The sequence below is a fragment of the Lutzomyia longipalpis genome, chromosome 3 (genome assembly GCF_024334085.1).
Source record: "Lutzomyia longipalpis isolate SR_M1_2022 chromosome 3, ASM2433408v1".
NCBI lineage: Eukaryota > Metazoa > Arthropoda > Insecta > Diptera > Psychodidae > Lutzomyia > Lutzomyia longipalpis.
In genome coordinates, this window is record NC_074709.1 from 660,418 (window position 1) to 681,069 (window position 20,652).

Below are 20,652 nucleotides of genomic sequence, written 5' to 3' on the forward strand. Positions count from 1 at the left end.
TTTTGGGTTATTTGAAGGAGGAAGAATTCTTGTATTAATTTGTAAGGAAAGATCTTTTTCTTTTTAAGAACTTTTGAGTATTTTGAAAGAGAAAGAATTCTTGTATTAATTTGTTAAGAAAGATTTTTTTTCTTCTTAAGAACTTTTGAGTATTTTTAATTATAAAGAATTCTTGTATTAATTTGTTAAGAAAGATCTTTTTCTTTTTAAGAACTTTTGGGTTATTTGAAGGAGATAGAATTCTTGTATTAATTTGTAAGGAAAGATCTTTTTCCTTTTAAAGAATTCTTGTATTAAAAATGATTTATTTTCTTCTTAAGAACTTTTGGGTTATTTGAAGGAGAAAGAATTCTTGTATTAATTTGTAAGGAAAGATCTTTTTCTTCTTAAGAACATTTGGGTTATTTGAAGGAGAAAGAATTCTTGTATTAATTTGTAAGGAAAGATCTTTTTCTTCTTAAGAACTTTTGGGTTATTTGAAGGAGGAAGAATTCTTGTATTAATTTGTAAGGAAAGATCTTTTTCTTTTTAAGAACTTTTGAGTATTTTGAAAGAGAAAGAATTCTTGTATTAATTTGTTAAGAAAGATTTTTTTTCTTCTTAAGAACTTTTGAGTATTTTTAATTATAAAGAATTCTTGTATTAATTTGTAAGGAAAGATCTTTTTTCTTCTTAAGAACTTTTGGGTTATTTGAAGGAGAAAGAATTCTTGTATTAATTTGTTAAGAAAGATTTATTTTCTTCTTAAGAACTTTTGGGTTATTTGAAGGAGAAAGAATTCTTGTATTAATTTGTTAAAAAAAGATCTTTTTCTTCTTAAGAACTTTTGGGTTATTTGAAGGAGGAAGAATTCTTGTATTAATTTGTAAGGAAAGATCTTTTTCTTTTTAAGAACTTTTGAGTATTTTGAAAGAGAAAGAATTCTTGTATTAATTTGTTAAGAAAGATTTTTTTTCTTCTTAAGAACTTTTGAGTATTTTTAATTATAAAGAATTCTTGTATTAATTTGTAAGGAAAGATCTTTTTCTTTTTAAGAACTTTTGAGTATTTTGAAAGAGAAAGAATTCTTGTATTAATTTGTTAAGAAAGATTTTTTTTCTTCTTAAGAACTTTTGAGTATTTTTAATTATAAAGAATTCTTGTATTAATTTGTAAGGAAAGATCTTTTTCTTCTTAAGAACATTTGGGTTATTTGAAGGAGAAAGAATTCTTGTATTAATTTGTAAGGAAAGATCTTTTTCTTCTTAAGAACTTTTGGGTTATTTGAAGGAGGAAGAATTCTTGTATTAATTTGTAAGGAAAGATCTTTTTCTTTTTAAGAACTTTTGAGTATTTTGAAAGAGAAAGAATTCTTGTATTAATTTGTTAAGAAAGATTTTTTTTCTTCTTAAGAACTTTTGAGTATTTTTAATTATAAAGAATTCTTGTATTAATTTGTAAGGAAAGATCTTTTTTCTTCTTAAGAACTTTTGGGTTATTTGAAGGAGAAAGAATTCTTGTATTAATTTGTTAAGAAAGATTTTTTTTCTTCTTAATAACTTTTGGGTTATTTGAAGGAGAAAGAATTCTTGTATTAATTTGTTAAAAAAAGATCTTTTTCTTCTTAAGAACTTTTGGGTTATTTGAAGGAGGAAGAATTCTTGTATTAATTTGTAAGGAAAGATCTTTTTCTTCTTAAGAACTTTTGGGTTATTTGAAGGAGAAAGAATTCTTGTATTAATTTGTTAAGAAAGATTTTTTTTCTTCTTAATAACTTTTGGGTTATTTGAAGGAGAAAGAATTCTTGTATTAATTTGTAAGGAAAGATCTTTTTCTTTTTAAGAACATTTGGGTTATTTGAAGGAGAAAGAATTCTTGTATTAATTTGTAAGGAAAGATCTTTTTTCTTCTTAAGAACTTTTGGGTTATTTGAAGGAGAAAGAATTCTTGTATTAATTTGTAAGGAAAGATCTTTTTCTTTTTAAGAACTTTTGGGTTATTTGAAGGAGAAAGAATTCTTGAATTAATTTGTAAGGAAAGATCTTTTTCTTTTTAAGAACTTTTGAGTATTTTGAAAGAGATAGAATTCTTGTATTAATTTGTTAAGAAAGATCTTTTTTCTTCTTAAGAACTTTTGGGTTATTTGAAGGAGAAAGAATTCTTGTATTAATTTGTTAAGAAAGATTTTTTTTCTTCTTAATAACTTTTGGGTTATTTGAAGGAGAAAGAATTCTTGTATTAATTTGTAAGGAAAGATCTTTTTCTTCTTAAGAACATTTGGGTTATTTGAAGGAGAAAGAATTCTTGTATTAATTTGTAAGGAAAGATCTTTTTCTTTTTAAGAACTTTTGGGTTATTTGAAGGAGAAAGAATTCTTGAATTAATTTGTAAGGAAAGATCTTTTTCTTTTTAAGAACTTTTGAGTATTTTGAAAGAGATAGAATTCTTGTATTAATTTGTTAAGAAAGATCTTTTTTCTTCTTAAGAACTTTTGGGTTATTTGAAGGAGAAAGAATTCTTGTATTAATTTGTAAGGAAAGATCTTTTTCTTCTTAAGAACATTTGGGTTATTTGAAGGAGAAAGAATTCTTGTATTAATTTGTAAGGAAAGATCTTTTTCTTTTTAAGAACTTTTGAGTATTTTGAAGGAGATAGAATTCTTGTATTAATTTGTAAGGAAAGATCTTTTTCTTCTTAAGAACATTTGGGTTATTTGAAGGAGGAAGAATTCTTGTATTAATTTGTAAGGAAAGATCTTTTTCTTCTTAAGAACTTTTGAGTATTTTTAATTATAAAGAATTCTTGTATTAATTTGTAAGGAAAGATCTTTTTCTTCTTAAGAACATTTGGGTTATTTGAAGGAGAAAGAATTCTTGTATTAATTTGTAAGGAAAGATCTTTTTCTTTTTAAGAACTTTTGAGTATTTTGAAGGAGATAGAATTCTTGTATTAATTTGTTAAGTAAGATTTTTTTTCTTCTTAATAACTTTTGGGTTATTTGAAGGAGAAAGAATTCTTGTATTAATTTGTTAAAAAAAGATCTTTTTCTTCTTAAGAACTTTTGGGTTATTTGAAGGAGGAAGAATTCTTGTATTAATTTGTAAGGAAAGATCTTTTTCTTCTTAAGAACTTTTGAGTATTTTTAATTATAAAGAATTCTTGTATTAATTTGTAAGGAAAGATCTTTTTCTTCTTAATAACTTTTGGGTTATTTGAAGGAGATAGAATTCTTGTATTAATTTGTAAGGAAAGATCTTTTTCTTCATAAGAACTTTTGATTATTTTGAACGTGAAAGTAAAGAATCCCTTAAGAATATTTAATTACTTTGAGAGAAAAAGGATCTCTTTTTTTTTAAAACTATTTCTTGAATTAAAAATGATTTTTTCAGTGTAAAGAATTAAAGAACACTTTTATATGTGTTTGTTGTGACGACTGATAGTGCACGATAAGATGTATTGTAATAAAAAAAAATTATTAATATTATATTAATAATATGTAATAAAAAATGTAAATTTTAAAGATTTTAAGCTAAAATTATATATTACAAGTACTTTTATGTATATAAATGTATGTAAGTTAATAATATAACTGAATAATATAAATAAATTGATTTTTATGAATTTCTAAGACTTTTACTTTTTTACAAAATGCTTACTAAGCATTTTTAAATATATATATACTTCTAAAAATATGTAAAATGCAAGAAAACCCAAAAAAAAAATTCTCCAGGATCTGGGTCCACGGTGGTGTATTTGTAGTTCCGCATTGTGGATCCACTGTGGACCTAGATGTTTTACTGGGATCGTGTCAAGAAATTTCATAACTTTGCATAAATTACCGTGTCACGCGGTACCGAAGAGGAAGAGCTAGCTAGTTATGGCGTGGTGGTGGGGAAAACACTTCTTTTGCTCTGTGTCAATGTCGAGCAACACATCGCGTAGACATTGCAAGGATGGGTGGAATACAACCCCCGTCGCGACACAAAAGATGCAGCAACTCTTGGCAAAAGCTCCATTGGGGGAAAAGCTCAAGGGCTGCCAGATCTTCCACATAGTTAGAGGAACACAATGAAATTAGTGTCAGAATGTCTACTGCTGCATCGGCACAAGTTGAAGTGCCTCGCAACTCCTCGGAGGAATTACGAATTAACTCATCATATATACAATTCATATATACATTATAAGTATAGTTTTCCTTAACAATTTCCACCAAGCGGGAGAATGCAACCAAATGTATGTACATTGTACACATACATACATATATCTTCTTCGGAGGAAACTATATAAGTTTGAATGGCGAAATTAGCTTAACAAATTACAAACCATTGAAGAATTCTGTTGTTTGATTTAAATGTTCTGAGATTTTCCAGAAGAGAAAATCTACTATAATATTTAGATTAACTCTTTTTTACATAAGAAATTATGCTAAGATCTGATATCGAAGTGTTGATTTCTAATTTTCAATTTTCAATTTTCAGAAGCCTGATTAAGACTCAAAGTTTTCATTGAAGACTTTAAAAAAATGATAAGGAGAATAAGAAGAATATTTTTCTACTTTGACCTTTGAGAGTTGTTTCTGAAATTCCCTGGAAATTCTCTTAATTTAAGTTTATACATATTAAATTAGCCGTAGAATTTCCAAAGAAAACCATTTAATACAAATCATATTATATTTACATATACAGCGAGTCCGGTTTTGATTGCTACCCATGGCGGTTGTGTTTTTCTCGGGCGTGCAAAAATCGGAGTTTTTCCCGGTGTTTTCGCGGAAGACTGAGTCGAGTCGCACAAGTGGTTCATCCAGAAGTGGTGCTGCTTCGCGAGAAATCATCAGAGTCGGCGATTGTACCTGTATTCAACCGAATTTCTCCAATTTCTTCAATCCATCAGAGCATCATTGCAAATTCAGTGGGACTCTTACAACGATAGCCCCATTGTTGAGCAACTCTGCAGCAGGAATCACCGCTACGCTGCTGTGCTGTGACGAGTGTGTGTGTGCTCCCATAGAGTCACAAATTGATAACGCGGGGATTATTTGGATGAATGAATGCATGGTTTATGCCTTTATTCTCTGAGGGAAATAAATAAAAGATTCTTCTTCCGAGCGAATTTGTGGGGAAATTTCCGGTGTACGTATATCTTATAGGACCAAGATATCGGAGGAAAGCAAATCTGTGGGGCTATCGCAGAGGACTCATTCTATTTGGTGGGATAAAAGTGTTTGTTTGTAACTCTTACATCCCGTAAATGAATAACAAAATTAATGTGATTCAAGGCAATATGCATAAAAGTGGAGATGCTATGGCTTGTTTAAGCCAGAAAATCTCCACTTTGGACAATTGCATCGCCTTATTACAGGAACCAAGGATTTTTAAAGGAAAAGCAAGGGGTCTGAGTCAGGCAAATGGCAAGATTTTCATCCCTACAGTGGAGCAAAATGTGAAACCACGTACTTGTGTATTTGTTACAAATAACATAGGCGCTATTCTTCTTCCACAGTTTTGTGGAAAAGATATCACAACCATTCGTGTGGAGCAAAATCTTGATGGTGTTAGACGTGCGGTTCTTGTATCGTCAATTTACCTTCCATATGACTCAGTAACCCCCCCTCCCAGCCAGGAAATGATGAATTTGGTGGATTATTGTGAGGAGAAAAATCTGGACCTGATTATAGGTACAGATGCAAACGCTCACAATATAGTTTGGGGTAGCTCAGACACCAACAAAAGAGGGAAATACCTACTGGAATATATAGCATCCAAGAAATTGGGTATTCTTAATGAGGGTGTAGAACCAACGTTTGTAATTAAAAACAGGAGCGAAGTAATAGATCTAACTCTTTGTAGTGTGAATCTCCTCTCCTGCATTACAGATTGGCGTGTTTCGACGGAAATAACCCTCTCGGATCACAACTGGATTACTTTTTCTCTCAATCTGTATATTATTGAGAGTCTTAAACAGATCAGAAATCCTCGGAGAACAAATTGGGACAAATATGATGAAATTTTGTCGAACAAATTGAAGGATAGATCTTCTCTCGTTATCAATTCTGTTTTAGACATTGAAACCGAGGTGAAGTCGGTGACTGACAAGATGCTGCATTCCTTCGGGGAGTCGTGTCCTTTGGTGTATAGATCAAAGAGAGGTACTCCTTGGTGGAATGACACTCTTGAAAACATGAAGAATATTCTAAAGGAAATGCGTCGTCTCGTTGTAAAAATTAAGAAATGTGGTTCTGCTGAGGAAGTTTTGGTGGGATTTAATATTCTTAAGAACGGTGAGAAGTTGTATAAGAAAGAAATCAGGAAAGCCAAAAATAAATCTTGGAAGGGCTTCTGTGAGGGTATCAATTCCCTTAGCGAAACAGCTAGGATTAAAAAGATATTCTCCAGTGAATGTCCAAGATTTATGTGTGCTCTAAAAAAAGAGGATGGAAGCTTTTGCGAGGATGAAAAAGAATCAGCGGAATGCCTGGTCAAGGCTCATTTCCCGGGTTGTACAATGGTGGATACCGAGAAAAGGCGCATTTCTGTGCCTACAGATGACTCCTGGAGAATTGCCGATGAGGTTGTCACAGATGGGCGACTGCGAAGGGCTATGAGTAGCTTCAAACCTTTCAAATCGGCCGGAGTGGATGAAATATTTCCGGCGCTCTTCCAAAGAGTATCCTTTTCTAAAAATTTACTATGCGATACGCTGAAAACCATTTTTCGTGCGAGCATTGCATACGGTTATATACCCGAGGTCTGGAGACAAGCCAAAGTGATCTTCATTCCTAAGCCGGGTAAATCAAATTATAATGAACCACGATCCTTTAGACCTATCAGTCTCACATCATTTCTCCTGAAAACTCTGGAGAAAGTATGTGAGACGTATCTAAAGGAGGAAGTCCTTACGGATATACCACTTAGCGAGTTTCAACATGCCTACCGGACAGGAAGATCAGTTGAAAGTGCACTCCACTTGGTGGTTGGAAGAATCGAAAGATCATTATCCTTTGGTGAACTTTCCCTTGGCGCATTTCTTGATATTGAAGGCGCGTTTGATAGGGTTAATCACGCTGCAATAGACAAGGGTATGGAGAGCAAAGGGATAAATGGGACCGTCAAGTCCTGGATGCTTGAGCTCCTTATGAATAGGCAAGTCAAAGTCACGGCTGGGAAGCAAGATATTATTGCTTTCGTTAAGCGTGGCTGTCCTCAAGGGGGGATACTGTCTCCTCTTTTCTGGAACCTTGCTGTGGAAAAACTCCTTAATGATCTCAACAGGAAATATTTCTATACGATAGGATACGCGGATGATATTGCTATAGTGCTGACGGGTATTGACTACTCTACTATTTGCAATAGAATGCAGCAAGCCTTCAGAATTGTGGAAAATTGGTGCAATAGCTCGGGGCTGAGTGTTAACCCCAGCAAAACCAACCTAGTTCTGTTTAGCAGGAAACATTCTCTCAAACCAGTGGGCTTGCCTGTGTTATACGGTCAACCTGTTGCTCTGAAGAATGATGTTAAGTATCTGGGAGTTATTCTAGACAAGAAACTGCGGTGGAACAAACACCTGGATGAGAAAATTACGAAAACCCTACGCAGCTTTTGGCAGTGTAGGCACATAATTGGAAAAAGTTGGGGCTTATCGCCAAAGATGACACGATTTGTGTATACACAAATGGTGCGCCCTATCCTCAGCTATGCATCTGTTATATGGTGGCCAAGAGTGAAACTCCAGGGCGCCATAGATGCATTGAGGAAATTACAGAGACAGGCTTGTCTGGCCATCTCTGGAGCACTAAGATCTACACCTTCTGTGGCCTTAGAGATCCTCCTTGATATTCCACCGCTTCATATTTTTATCGAAGTGGAGGCTTTGAAGGGAGCGCTAAGGCTGAAAAGAAGCGGCAATTGGGATTTAAAAGGAACAATTACAGGACACTCACGGATATTATCGAGCTGGGTGCAGGAATATCCTGAGTTGGCCATGATAAGTGACTCAACAGGTCCATCTGATTGGCACAATAACTCTCGCATAATTCTCTGCACAGATAGCGATGAACCAGGATACCAAGGACACATAGAGATGATTTCAAAGTGTGAAATAAAGGTATACACTGATGGATCATCTCATGGTAATAAAAGTGGAGCTGGCTTCGTATGGATAGACAGAAATGTCGAAGTATCCATCCCGCTGGGACGGTTTGAGACTATATTCATTGCAGAGTTAGTTGCAATAGTGTCTGCTCTTAACTATCTAGTGGAACACAAAGTTAGCAATAAAGATATCTGCATTGCATCGGACAATAAGGGAGTCCTTAGGAAGATAGGTGTAGGCACTAGTGATTCTTTGCTGGTTCTGGAAGCGAGAGAATGCCTTACCAAGTTATCTGGAGAAAACAGGATATTCCTCTTTTGGATACCCGGTCACTCTGCAATTTTGGGTAACGAAATTGCTGATAGGCTATCCAGAATTGGTAGGACGACCCCATTTGTTGGCCCGGAGCCGGTGGTTGGTATCTCGAAAGAGATTACCAATAGCCGCGTTCAAGATATACTTTTGGATAAAATTAAGATATTTCGGAGTCAAATGACGGTGTGCAGTTCAACTTCGTCGATGTTTAGCGACACAAGTGAACAAATATCCGCACAAATTTTCCGATACCCTAGGAAAACTATTAGGATACTAATAGGACTACTTACAGGCCACTGGTGCAATGCTCATTTGCACAAGATAGGTGCCGTCAAAAGCCCCATTTGCAGATGGTGCTCAGTGGCCTTGGCTCCAGAAACTGTGGAACACGTTTTGTGCACATGCCCAGCCCTTACGACAGTTAGGAATGGAATTTTTGATTGTGCGGAATTGAATATCCTAACCTTGAGAATTTGCGAGGTGGATAAACTTCTAACCTTCTGGTCTGAAGCGGAAAAACTGGTGGAGTTAGGATACAAAGGACCCTAAATGGGTTCAGTTATCGGCTGCTGACTCTATCATTGGGACACACCACACACATCTACATCTACATATACAGCACAAGGGTGGTTCAATATCATGGATAATCAGTGTTATTATATCATTTTGCAGACATTTACTCACCCTCAATGTTTTAATCAGCAGACCTTCTTCTCAAATGTTTGCCGGTCTGTGGCGCACTCTTTGTTATGTAATTGTTTTATAAATCGCCTTTATTAAGTGTCGGCGTATAAAAATTGCGTTCTCTCTCGAAGGTCATTCCGCATTTGTGTGCTTTTAACAGCCCAAACAATAATCACGCGGAGGAAAGTTATTATCTTGCGTGACTTGACGTGGAAGACCATTTGAAAGATTCATGAGAAAAAATACATAAACACTTTCCGGAAGAAAGAAAAAGGTTGAAAGCGAAAGAATTATTTTATGTTGTTGTGAAAATAAAGGACACACGAAAAGGATAAACTATTTTTGGTTGAAGTATAACGTCAAGGAATTTAATTAGAGGACATGCAATGTCTGGAATTTATTTATTAATTAATTTTAATTAGAAAAATCCTTTTAGGGTCTTCTCCTCCAACAGAGATTTAAAAGTTAAAGAAAACCAATATTAATATTAGGAATATAAAGTAAAGTATTTTAAAAAAATGTTCAAAAAAATAGGAAAATATGAAAAAGTTTTCTTTTGGGAAAGGGAAAAGTGCAAAGGTTTTTTTTAATTTGAAAAATTCGTTTTCCAAAATCTCTTTTTTGATTAATAATTTCATTCTAGTCTACATTACTCAATCATAATTATATTTATATTAATTATAGTTTATCTATTTTCAGTCTAGTTTCAACAGAGTAATTTAGGGAAAAATAGGAATGTTTTCTTATCCTATAAAGTTGATTCATTCATTAATTTTATTTTCATTTTTTTGCATTTGATGGTTTTTTTTTAAATTAGAAAATCTATTAGAACTGAGCAACAAAATACGATCAGATTAAAAAATGGAGTCAAAAGAGCATTCTCCGTTAAGAAAATTTGCAAAATATAAAATAAAATTGGAATTCATGACACAATTGCGAGACAAATTCATACAACAATGTAGGTTTGATGCTCATTTTATGATGAAGAATCATATTTCCAAGTGATATTGTGAAAATATTGTCAAGTCAATTTCATCATACAATCCCGCTTCTCATTGACATGGCAAAATGTTTAGTCGTGCACAGCACGATGTATGTTGATTGGCAAGAGATGCTTTTTTTGCACTTCCTACACACGAAATCCGTCCAACAATTCAATTCCATTTGTCAACGTTGATGTTTGTATGGCAACGGAGAGAAGTTCTCGCAATGTGAAGGTGCTAAAATTGACCATGGAGGGAGATTCTTTCCGTGTCCATCTTCCGCTTTTTTGTGTCATTGTTGACTTTTGCAAACACTCCACATGCTAAAGAATCTTTCTCACACAGAGTTGGTGTTTGCAACACTTGAGCTCTGCACAAAATGCAACCACGACGACGGAAAATGTAACACAGTGCGGAAAAGGAAAACGTGTGCAGGCGGCAATAAGAGATTCAAAAGATGACTCAAGAGTAATCTTCCATTGTCCCACTAAATACCGTGTGCACAATTTATTCTTGAATTGTCGGCGGGTAGTGCGAGGAGCTTCTTTCACGACGGCGGAGGAAGGGGGGGGGGGTGAGAGGGAATTTAAAAGGAAATTGTGGTTGGTTGAAAATTGCACATTTGTGATTGATTCCATTGTCAAATCAACTATATAGTAATTGTGCCAATTTGGGACTCACTCCACGTTCACAAAATGTTTACTCTCCGCATAAAACAACCTTTTTTTGTACGTGTTCTTGCACACTATTTCACACTGTCACCATTTTCTTCTTTTACTATATGGTTGCACTTATGGAAATTAAATTGCATATTTCGTACCATAATTTTCTCGGCTGTATGCATCCGCCGTACGGAGCTTCTGCACGCGAAATCCATGTAACGAATTTCCCATCTTTACCTCCCAAACCCTCCCGTGCATGGCACCATCAAGGGCGCAGCACCATTCTAAATTGAATTCCTTGTGAAAAGATTCTATGAGGATAGCATTTAGTCATGTCTCTTCCCTGCACAACCGTATATGCTGCAATTCTCTTTTGGAACACACAGTGCAATTATTTATTAATAAAGTAGAGCGTAGCGGAAAAAGAGATGAAAAAAATGAAAACATTGTCAAGTTAATTGAAATGTCTTGAAGATGTCATTCCTTTTTGGCCTTGTCATCTTGCCTTGTGAATTTATTTTCATTTCAACTTCCATGTGAATATTTCTAAATGATAAAGAGATACTTCTTCTGTAGCATGTTTAAGAATTCCTTCAGATGTGCAGCAGTTAAATAAATTAACCCAGATATGCTCGAGAATAATTTTTTTATTAAATTTTATTATTAATTTGAAATATTAAATGAATTTATTATTTATTGGGAGGGACTACGAGATTTTCAAAAAAAAACACGACTTAGCAAAAAAATGAATTTTTCCGTTAAGATAGAATAAAATCGTCTGAGACAAAGTTGTAACCCGGAAAATTTGCTATAAGAATTTATGGTAAAAACTCAAATAATTTCACGGAACTGAGGAAAATTTTCTCCCAAAAATTTGGACTTTTTACCTCAAATTCCTCTATTAGAATTTTCTTTGTCTAGTTTGTTGGGTTTTCATTATTATTTTGTGAAATATATCATACATTTTATTTGATTTGTTTTAAATTTCACAAAATTCTGAGAATTTAGTCTTTATGTGCGATTTTCAGTGGTAGTATCCTTACTGAAGAAAAGGCAAAATGTAACGCCCACAGAGTGTTTTGCCAAGCTACAAATATTCTATCTAATTTGCAATATCTCTTCCAATCAATTTGGCAACTTTCCCATATCATTTCCCATGGAAACTTGCAACTTTTCCCTCTTTTCCTCCCAAAACACTCTCCTCGGAAAACTCCCGGAATTTGGTGTGGTTTTTTACGAGAAATCAATATCTTAACTCCTTTTCGTTGACACCACATTGATTCTCTACTCAATCCCATTGGGTGGGAGCAAGTGAAAAGGGGCACCATCCATCGACCTACATTTGACACGGAAAATCCAACCTTGATTGCGTATGGAAAAGCCACACTGCTGTGCTGTGTGTATGAAAATAAAGCTCTCAAGTTCAAATCACGTCTCATGCACGGCAAATTGTGCAATAAATGGTCAGCAATTAATTAGCATCTGGTGAGGTATTTGTCTCACGCACTCAAGGTGTCCCCAACCTTATCCTCAAAACCCCATTTTCCATAACAAAACATACAACCTATGTTTAGGCTCTATGGATCGAGTAATTGATATGGATGATCAAATATTATACCAATAATAGCAAAAACCCACCTCTTGCGTCAGGTGTAAATTTATACGTGCAGAGGACATTTTTGTTCAATCGGAAGTCAACATTCCCGAGATATTTTGCGCAATCAATTATTTTTCTTGTCACCGAGCATGAGGGCTTTTTGCACGTTCCATTCGAATTAATCGAATCCATAAGTCATGGCTATGGGAAATTTTTTATTCCTTCGGAAGAACGTTGAATTTCCAAGTGGAGCCATTTTGGCTAAATGAGAAAATGTTGCAAAAAAACTGCCCTAAGAAATGAAAATACATCGATTTCTACCACGTAGGTTTTTTCTGCAAAGACAAGGATTTTTTCAATATGTTGTTTTTTCTTTCTAAATATGTAACTTATTAAATTTTACTGGATCACTGCTTCTGGAGTTTAATCCAATTAAAAAATCACCCCTAGAATATTTCAAGGGGTATTTATCTGAATTAGAAATGTCCGCATTTAATAAAAGAGTTTAGTCACTTTAATATAAGCAAATTCATTTTTTTGGAACTCGGTACATAAATGATGTCAATAAGCACATTAAAGGAATAATTTAATAATTAACAATTTATGACAATAAATCTTCAAACTTTGGATCATTTGAAACCCAATATAGTCCTTAAACTTTTTAAGTGTAAAAAACTTAAGATTGCAATGGAGGCGCCTGGTCAAATTACTTTAATTTTTTTAAATGGTGTTTTAAAATAAGATGAAGTAAATTTATTTTTCAACGTACAAACTAAAAGCATTTTTAAATTGATTTTTACCCTTTTCATTAATAAAAATAAACATCAAAAGATCTTTAAATTTTTCCTTAAAAATTTAATAATTATCCCAGAGGGAGTACACATCATTTAAATCCTTAATTACTGGAATCCATAATGCCTGAAGCTGCCAAAACTTTTGGGAGCTGTGAAAATTGTGGTAAAATACCGTGGCAGTGATGGTTCTCTTTCATGTTTATGTTGCAGGTCACCGTCTGAGCGTTCGGGAAAGGGATGCTGTGGTCAGTGGTTTGCTGGACCCCCTTTGCGAGCACTCATAGCAGTTGTAGCACTGGGTGGGGTAGCATGTGCGATCGGAGGAGCAGCCCTTGGTGCCACAGGATTAGCCGGACCACCATCCTCCCACTTGACGGCTGCTCTCCTGATGATAGGTGAGTTACTCGGCACTAATTATGCCCCAAACCACCTCAATGTGGTTTCACCGAACTTAAACACCAAATCACACACAATTCCACTCAAATGGTCCATATAGGCCATCTGCTATGTGGAATACCAAACTAAATATGCCGGGAGTACGAGTATATCATGGAGTGTATGTCTGGGAAAAAAGTGTGACAACAACTTTCGCAATCTTCTTATTGTCTTACTGGGATTATGGGTTGTAATTTCGCTGTGTTTTTACTGGTGTGATATTATTATGTGTGCCGTCACCCCGTGCTGCGGCTGAGAATTAAGCCCACTCAATAATTCTAAGCACGCAAGCCTCTCTTGTGAGAAATGTGGGTATACCCAACCACTGCTAAAGCTATGAGAATATGAAGTGTATTGATCGAAATGACAGTGTTTCAATTTCCCTTTAGCTACATAATTTATTGACGCGTCATCCGTGTCCCCATTTTCTGCTCCTTCGTCGTCAACAAGGGTTGTTTTAGTTTGGGCCCAGCCACCAAAAATGTAGGGCAAGACGCGATGCTTTGCTAAAATTTAATTATAACTTTTCTTTTTCTTTTCACCACAACCACCTTCATGATTCATGGGGAAACATTTACTGTGCTGCAGACATACTTATGTATATATGTTTTTGTACAGCTTCACAGCTAAAGTGGGTTCTCTTTTATTCATGTGACTTGTGTTATCCCCCCACCGAAAACTCATGCGTGTGTGTTTCAATTTCCCCACAAATGGAAATTCCAATCAAGGAAATTTGTTGGTTTCACTGTGCGCACCATGGAAAATTTGAGAGAAGCTGACAAAAGTTGCCATAAATCATGTGGTTCGCGGGGGGGGAGGGGTGGTACAAAGAAAATATTATTTATGGCTTCGCATCACCCAAACCAAACCCATATTTGTATGTTCGAATTTGAGGAAGAAATCGCGCGCACCAACGTGAGATTTCCTCATTCCCCACATCTCTCAGCATCACTCCGTTGTCCCCAAGAATCCACCTTATTTTCCCACCAAAAACAAGGCACACACACACACACCTCAGTCTCATAATAATGAATCAGGTGTGTATAGTACTTCCAAAGAAACCTGTCTTACCGTCGCAATTGAACTGAATGTCAAGCGAAGAGCACGCAGTGTGTATCTCTCTCTGTGGGTATAATCTAATAACACCTCAATTATACAAAGTGACATAAGAAAGTAAAAGTCATCGAGTAATTGAGACCCTCAAGCAAATTTTCGCGCTATATACAATTCGTTTTGAAAATGCCAAGAAAACTTAGCAGGAAGTATGGGAGACTTCCTGTGAAAATTGTCGTAAAAGACTTCCACGGTAGACATATGAGAAACAATCTCCTGTGCAAATTTTCCTCGTATTCACAAACATCGCTATACAACTCATATATAGCAAAACTTTCTAATTGAGGAAAGATTAAAGTGGAAATTCTTGTAAACTCGTGCACATATACACAGTATACTATTGCCAGAACATAAATTGTAAATCATCCTGAAAATTAAGTAAATTATTTTTATTTTTATTTCCGGGGAGACATAACTTTTTCTTTTTAACCAAAAGTTCAGGGCATGGGTAAATAAGAGGGTGTAATAGAAAAGTTTTATCAGAAGGATGGTTTTTGCAATAATTTTTTAATTTCTAGAAAATGTTATTTCCTATTAAAAATACATAAATATTTTGAATTAAGTAAATCACTTTATGAATTTATAGATACAAAGATTAGGCAAGTTAGTCCATTTTCCATTTGGATATTTCACCTTTTTGGTGTGCAGAGGAAAATTTCTACATGTATTTTCCCAGATGGAGGGAAAACAATCAGACTCCTACCGTATGGGTTGTTATGTATTTTCCTGGAGCATCAATCAGCCTCAGTGAGTGGAATGTCAAAAGTAATCTTCTTATTCTGCTTTGGAGGACAGTAAAGAGTTGTTTGGGAAATGGTAAAGAAGCATATTTATCTCTCTGGCGTGGGAATACCGAGAGAACTCCCGATTCAGCATCTTCTGCACGTCCCACGCCAACTCTCGTGGAATGAGAAGATCCTGTCATGAGATTCTATCCTAGCTGGTTGAACACTGGGAGGCATTTATTGCTACATGGGGATATAATGTGAGGTGGTTTTTTTTTCTACGAGTGCGAGAAAGATGGGAAAATGTCGTTTAGCTCGTCCAATGCCATATATACTCAAGTTTTGCAGAATGAAACCCTCGAGAGTGGTAATCCTATTGTCAGAACGGAAAACGAAGCATTTTCCGTGTATGAGTAGAGATTTCTGATTTTCTGCGTAGCACCCATTAAATTACAAAACCTTTACGCGTATTTTGATTGCCCCATACCCACCCTTACCCTCAAGACTAAATCCGATGGTGTAAATGCCAAACGATAGGTTTTGTCTCTCGCCTTTAAAGGGAATGTTGGGAATTTATTGGGAATTCAATTCAAGGGCTGAAGAAAGCACGATATGTGCAATTTCAGGAGCTTGAGAAAATTTCTCTCCTTGCTTATCTTTAGGCAAATTGATTTTTTTTTTGTTGCTGTAAAGGAAGCCATAAAAGAGGTGAATGTTCTAAAGAAAAACCGCACAATGGGGCATGAAACAATTAACCCCCGTGGGTGGGGAAGCTTGTGCGGGGTGTGTGGATGAAAGGAACCATAAGAAATGAATTGGAAATACGGCTGGGGATGGCAATTGTACATTGGGAGATGGTGAGAGTAGAAAGTTGTGGAGAAAAAAGCTCCCCACTGTGATGCGAGGAAATTGAGAAAATTCGAGAAAATCTTTCTCGTGGGGGTGACAGTGTGTTGGTGGATTTCATGGCTCAATTTGGAGCATTTGGAAAGGATAGTATTATCATTCTAAATTTCCTATCAAAGCCCTAGGATCGTCACACGCGACATATCAAGTTTCTGATATAATTTTATATCAACAATATCGCCCCACTTAGGCATACCACCAGTACACCCCCAAATACTGGCTGAGGGGTATATTATAGTGGTCGAGTGAGACTGAGGCAATCATTTATGCAAATCCATTTAACCCTCACTCTCACAGTGAGTCACAGGCAATCCTCACACATAGCCCAGGGGGCAAATAGATACTACACATACATGCTGTGACAGAAAAGCATCCCTAAATTCTCCAAATGGTCACATCCTCGCCCCCAAATATCTCATGGCATAAGATTGAAGTGTGACAGTCTCGAGGAGCTTCTCGGCTCCCCTAGCTCCGAAATGGTACGCATTTTAGAAAACTTTCAACGACGTGTGGGTGTGGGTAAGTGCCGAGGGATACTTATACATAGAACCATTCGCACTTGCGTGAGGCATATTCTAAATATCCCTATGTATACATAAAAGTTATATACAAATTCTCTAGGTAACTTTAAATTTAATTCCATACATCCCAGGGGGGCCCTTAGCATCCCTCACTCAGATGATAATCTCCCAAATTGATCTTGGCAAGAAAATGGGGGGTGGTGGGTCTTGAGATAAAAAATACTCTGAGTGAGGTATTAGCACTATCTCCATAGGTACACAAGGTGAACAGGGACTAGGGCAATACGACCCTTGTGGAAGCTTTAATTTGTATTACCTAATAACTCTGAATTTCCTAAAGAATTTCAACGAAAGGGAGGAAAAGGAAAGAAATGAGCAGAATTTTATAAATTTTTGTATGGTAAAATTCATCGTTCTGAGATCTGTTGGGAAAATGCTCAAATCTTTGCCAGAAAACTGACAAAATGACGTCATTATTGTGTTTTTTGTCCCTATTAATCCTTAGAGGATTTTTCTAGCCACTATGTCTAATCTGTTGTATGAAGATAAATTCTGCATTTTTAAGGAAGTCCAAAAGCTCTTTAAGTTGTCGAAAGAAAATTCGGAAAAACGTTTTCTCTTTGAAAGTTATCCTTAAAAGTTCGAGGTTAGAAATATCAGATTACAATAATGACGTCATTATTTGCTTTTTTGAGCCAGTTTCTTTGGTGATTTCTTACTGTCTTTCGATCCATTCTTGTCCTGATTATTGATTTAAATAAAAAATTTTCCATACAAAAGTGACTAAACTCCTTTAAATGAGTGAAAATAAAGCTCTTTAAAAAAAGGGAAGTTGCAGCAAAATCATTCAGTATGAACGATTCAATACCACTCTTTCAATACTTACAAGCATCACACAGCATATTGTATATGTTTTATGACCGGAACATCCTTCCGCACAGAATGTTTGTGTGGCCAAATTCAAAAACTTGTTAGGCATGAAACGTGCCAAATATGCAAAAGTGGGCATTTTATTGGAAAATCCCAAAAATGACAAAAGGAAAGGCAACTCTCGCGAGGATAAATTGGTCGCCCCCATGTATATATGTGCTTGATTATGCCGATAGTAGTACGGAAATGGGCAAACAGTGAAATATTTGCTTGGCGATGGGTGCGAGATAGAATCAATTTTGTACACTTCTGCCCATTCTGGGGGAATTAATTACTCCTCTACATTCATCTAAATCCGTATGTTCGTGATGTGAATCCCGATGATTCCTTTGTGTGCTTGGGAGAGCGAAGTGCGATGAAAATAAACTCGCACCCATCTGCTTTTGGTTGTGATGGCCAATCAAGCAATTTAAATGTCATCATTTTCATTTATTTTTCACACACACAGACAGTTAGAAAAAGCTTTTCCACCACGAAAGGAGATTCTCTTCACGTTTTCCGCATCTTTTCATTTCATTTTATAGCCCAGTCCGGTATCCCATGGAAGAATGTCACGTTACGCAATCAAATACAGAGAGCCCCTCCATTTCCAGCGGTCAATAAAAATTATTCCCGGATACGACACTGAGGTGCCAAGAATGGAGTCTCTCCAGCAGCTATGTAGTCTGGAGGATATGTAGTCTGGGTACCACAGTCACTGTCACAAACACCGAAGAGCTTTTAAAAAGTTCATTTTATATTCCGATCTCGATTGAATTGTTTTCACTACAGCGTCCTAGTAGAAAGAAGGAGCTCATCAGACAATTCTTTTTTTTTTGTCTTTGCCCTGGCACAATTCTATTTTTCAGACTTTTCGAGTTTCGGAAGTTGAGAATTGAAATTCTCTTAAAGAATAATTTCCCTATATGTATAGTGCTATGTATTTTGTGCTTTTAAGGTGTCTATAAACACCCCTAAAATATCAGGAAATTCAAAATTTTTAACAATTAAAAAACATCACAAATATTTGAAAAGATGCATCAGCCGTTAAAACATTTAAATATTACACATGTTATTATTATTATTAAGATTAACAAAACTGAAAGCAAAAAAGTGAAAAATTAAACATTATTGTAGTTCAGAAACGATTTTATTTACGGTCTTTTTAGCAAAAAAAAATTATGAAAATTCAGCGTTTAATTTTCAGATTAAAAATTTCCACAATGTCATCATTTAAATAAATTTAATTTAAATTTAATGAAAAGAGAATGATAAGAGCATAATTCTAAAAACCTTTATTCATCCTACACAATTTCTTTGTTTGAATATGATGCACTACATATGAAATCATAAATTCAACTCTAAAACATAAAAAAATGTGAATAAATGGAACAAATAACTCAATTATACAATAGTACTAAATCCACGCCAAAAAATTCTTATCCATTTCGTTGTGGGTACCCTCATACTTCCCATAAGCGGATGGCTCCTTTCGCGTGCAAAATTTTAGCATTTTTCCCACTTGTGTGCCACCCCGCCTGCAATGTGAATTACGTGGAAGCCACAAAGTGCAGCATATGCTGAAAATTGGCAAATAAAAGACGGTCTTGGCGATATCCACGCGGGGCTTTTATGCACCACCCCTGCCTTTATTTGCATGAGCACGATTTATACCATGTTTGCCCAAAATAAAAGAGCCAAGGGTGGAAAAACAAACCCTCTCTGTGAAAAGCACTTCCGTATTTTGCACCAGGCAACGTGCCAAGAGAGCGAGAGAATGGTTCAGAATTGCATCTGCGAGGTCAGGAAAAAAAAAAGAAAAAAGGGTTCACACCTGTCGAGTTCCTTGTGGAAATTGCACGTCACTCACGAGTTTTTTTTATGTGTGGAACACCCCGTAGACGTTTTTTTTCGTTCCAACTCGCGAAATCTTGTGAAAGTATATATAGCACGGGGGAGAGATTTTTGTCGTGACGGCGAAAAAAGTTTCACCCCAAACAAAATTACAATAAAGTGCTGCAGAAGAAAGGAGGAAAAAAGAAAGCAAATCTTGCTGCTTCGAAATCCACTTCAGAACTTTCTCTATCAGTGCATGGCTTTAATGAGTTCTCTAGGGGGCGGACGAGAGAAAGAGAGAGAGAAAGACAGTTTGAAAAAGCATTTTCCAACTCATTCAACTTTATTTATCTCAATGCTAAGGATTAATTCCATGTTAATTGATTTTCAAGTGGTTGGAAAAAGTGATGATTTACCAAATGGCGGTGATACCTAATTGAATTTTATTGAGAGTGTAGAGAGAATTCCTCATGCCACAGACACCCCCTTGAAGAAGTTTATACTGCAGCAACTTTTGAGGACATTTAATTACTTTGGTTCCTGCCCGGAAAGACGACAGTTCCTTCTTTGCGGATGTTGGGATAAAGCAAATGAAAGACTTGTGGTCTATGATGGAGCTGTATTTAATTAACTCTTAATACTCTTTCAATTTGAAATTACCCCACCAGGATGCTTCTCTTTACAAAATTCATAGCCTTTCACTCTATACTTGAAAGCTTTGCCATCCTGTTGCCTTTTTGCAGCAATAAAAAAAAAGAAACGAAAGAAATTTTATTCCCCCGAAAAAGCACATTTATTTATCATTTAACCACTTTCGACAGGCACTTCGTGTTGGGAGTGAACCCTCGTTCACCATGAATTTGCATGAGAATTTTCCTCAACGGGAAGGGGGTGTGCAGAGGAATTGGGCTCTTGTGTTCTGTGAGGCGTGAAGTGGCAAGACAAATCGTATCAGCTGAAAATATGCTTCACAGTGAATGATCCTTTTTGGAGTACCTGTTTAGTAGGGAAGAAAGTTTATCGTTTGGGGGTATTATTGTAAGCTCTGAAACTCCAGCTTGAAGTATTTCTGTGAAAAAGTGGTAATTTTTATTATATTCCTTTT

The 20,652-nt window shown here is 35.6% G+C and overlaps 1 protein-coding gene across 3 annotated transcripts in view; it reads left to right on the plus strand.

Moving 5' to 3' along the window:
• LOC129794292 (uncharacterized) overlaps positions 1-20,652 on the plus strand; it is a 99,363-nt gene that overhangs the window by 70,321 nt on the left and 8,390 nt on the right. For all 3 annotated transcript variants that reach the window (XM_055835079.1, XM_055835080.1, XM_055835081.1), the window contains one exon: positions 13,313-13,497. In XM_055835079.1, the coding sequence (XP_055691054.1) occupies positions 13,313-13,497 (185 nt within the window). The remainder of the gene's footprint in view (positions 1-13,312; positions 13,498-20,652) is intronic.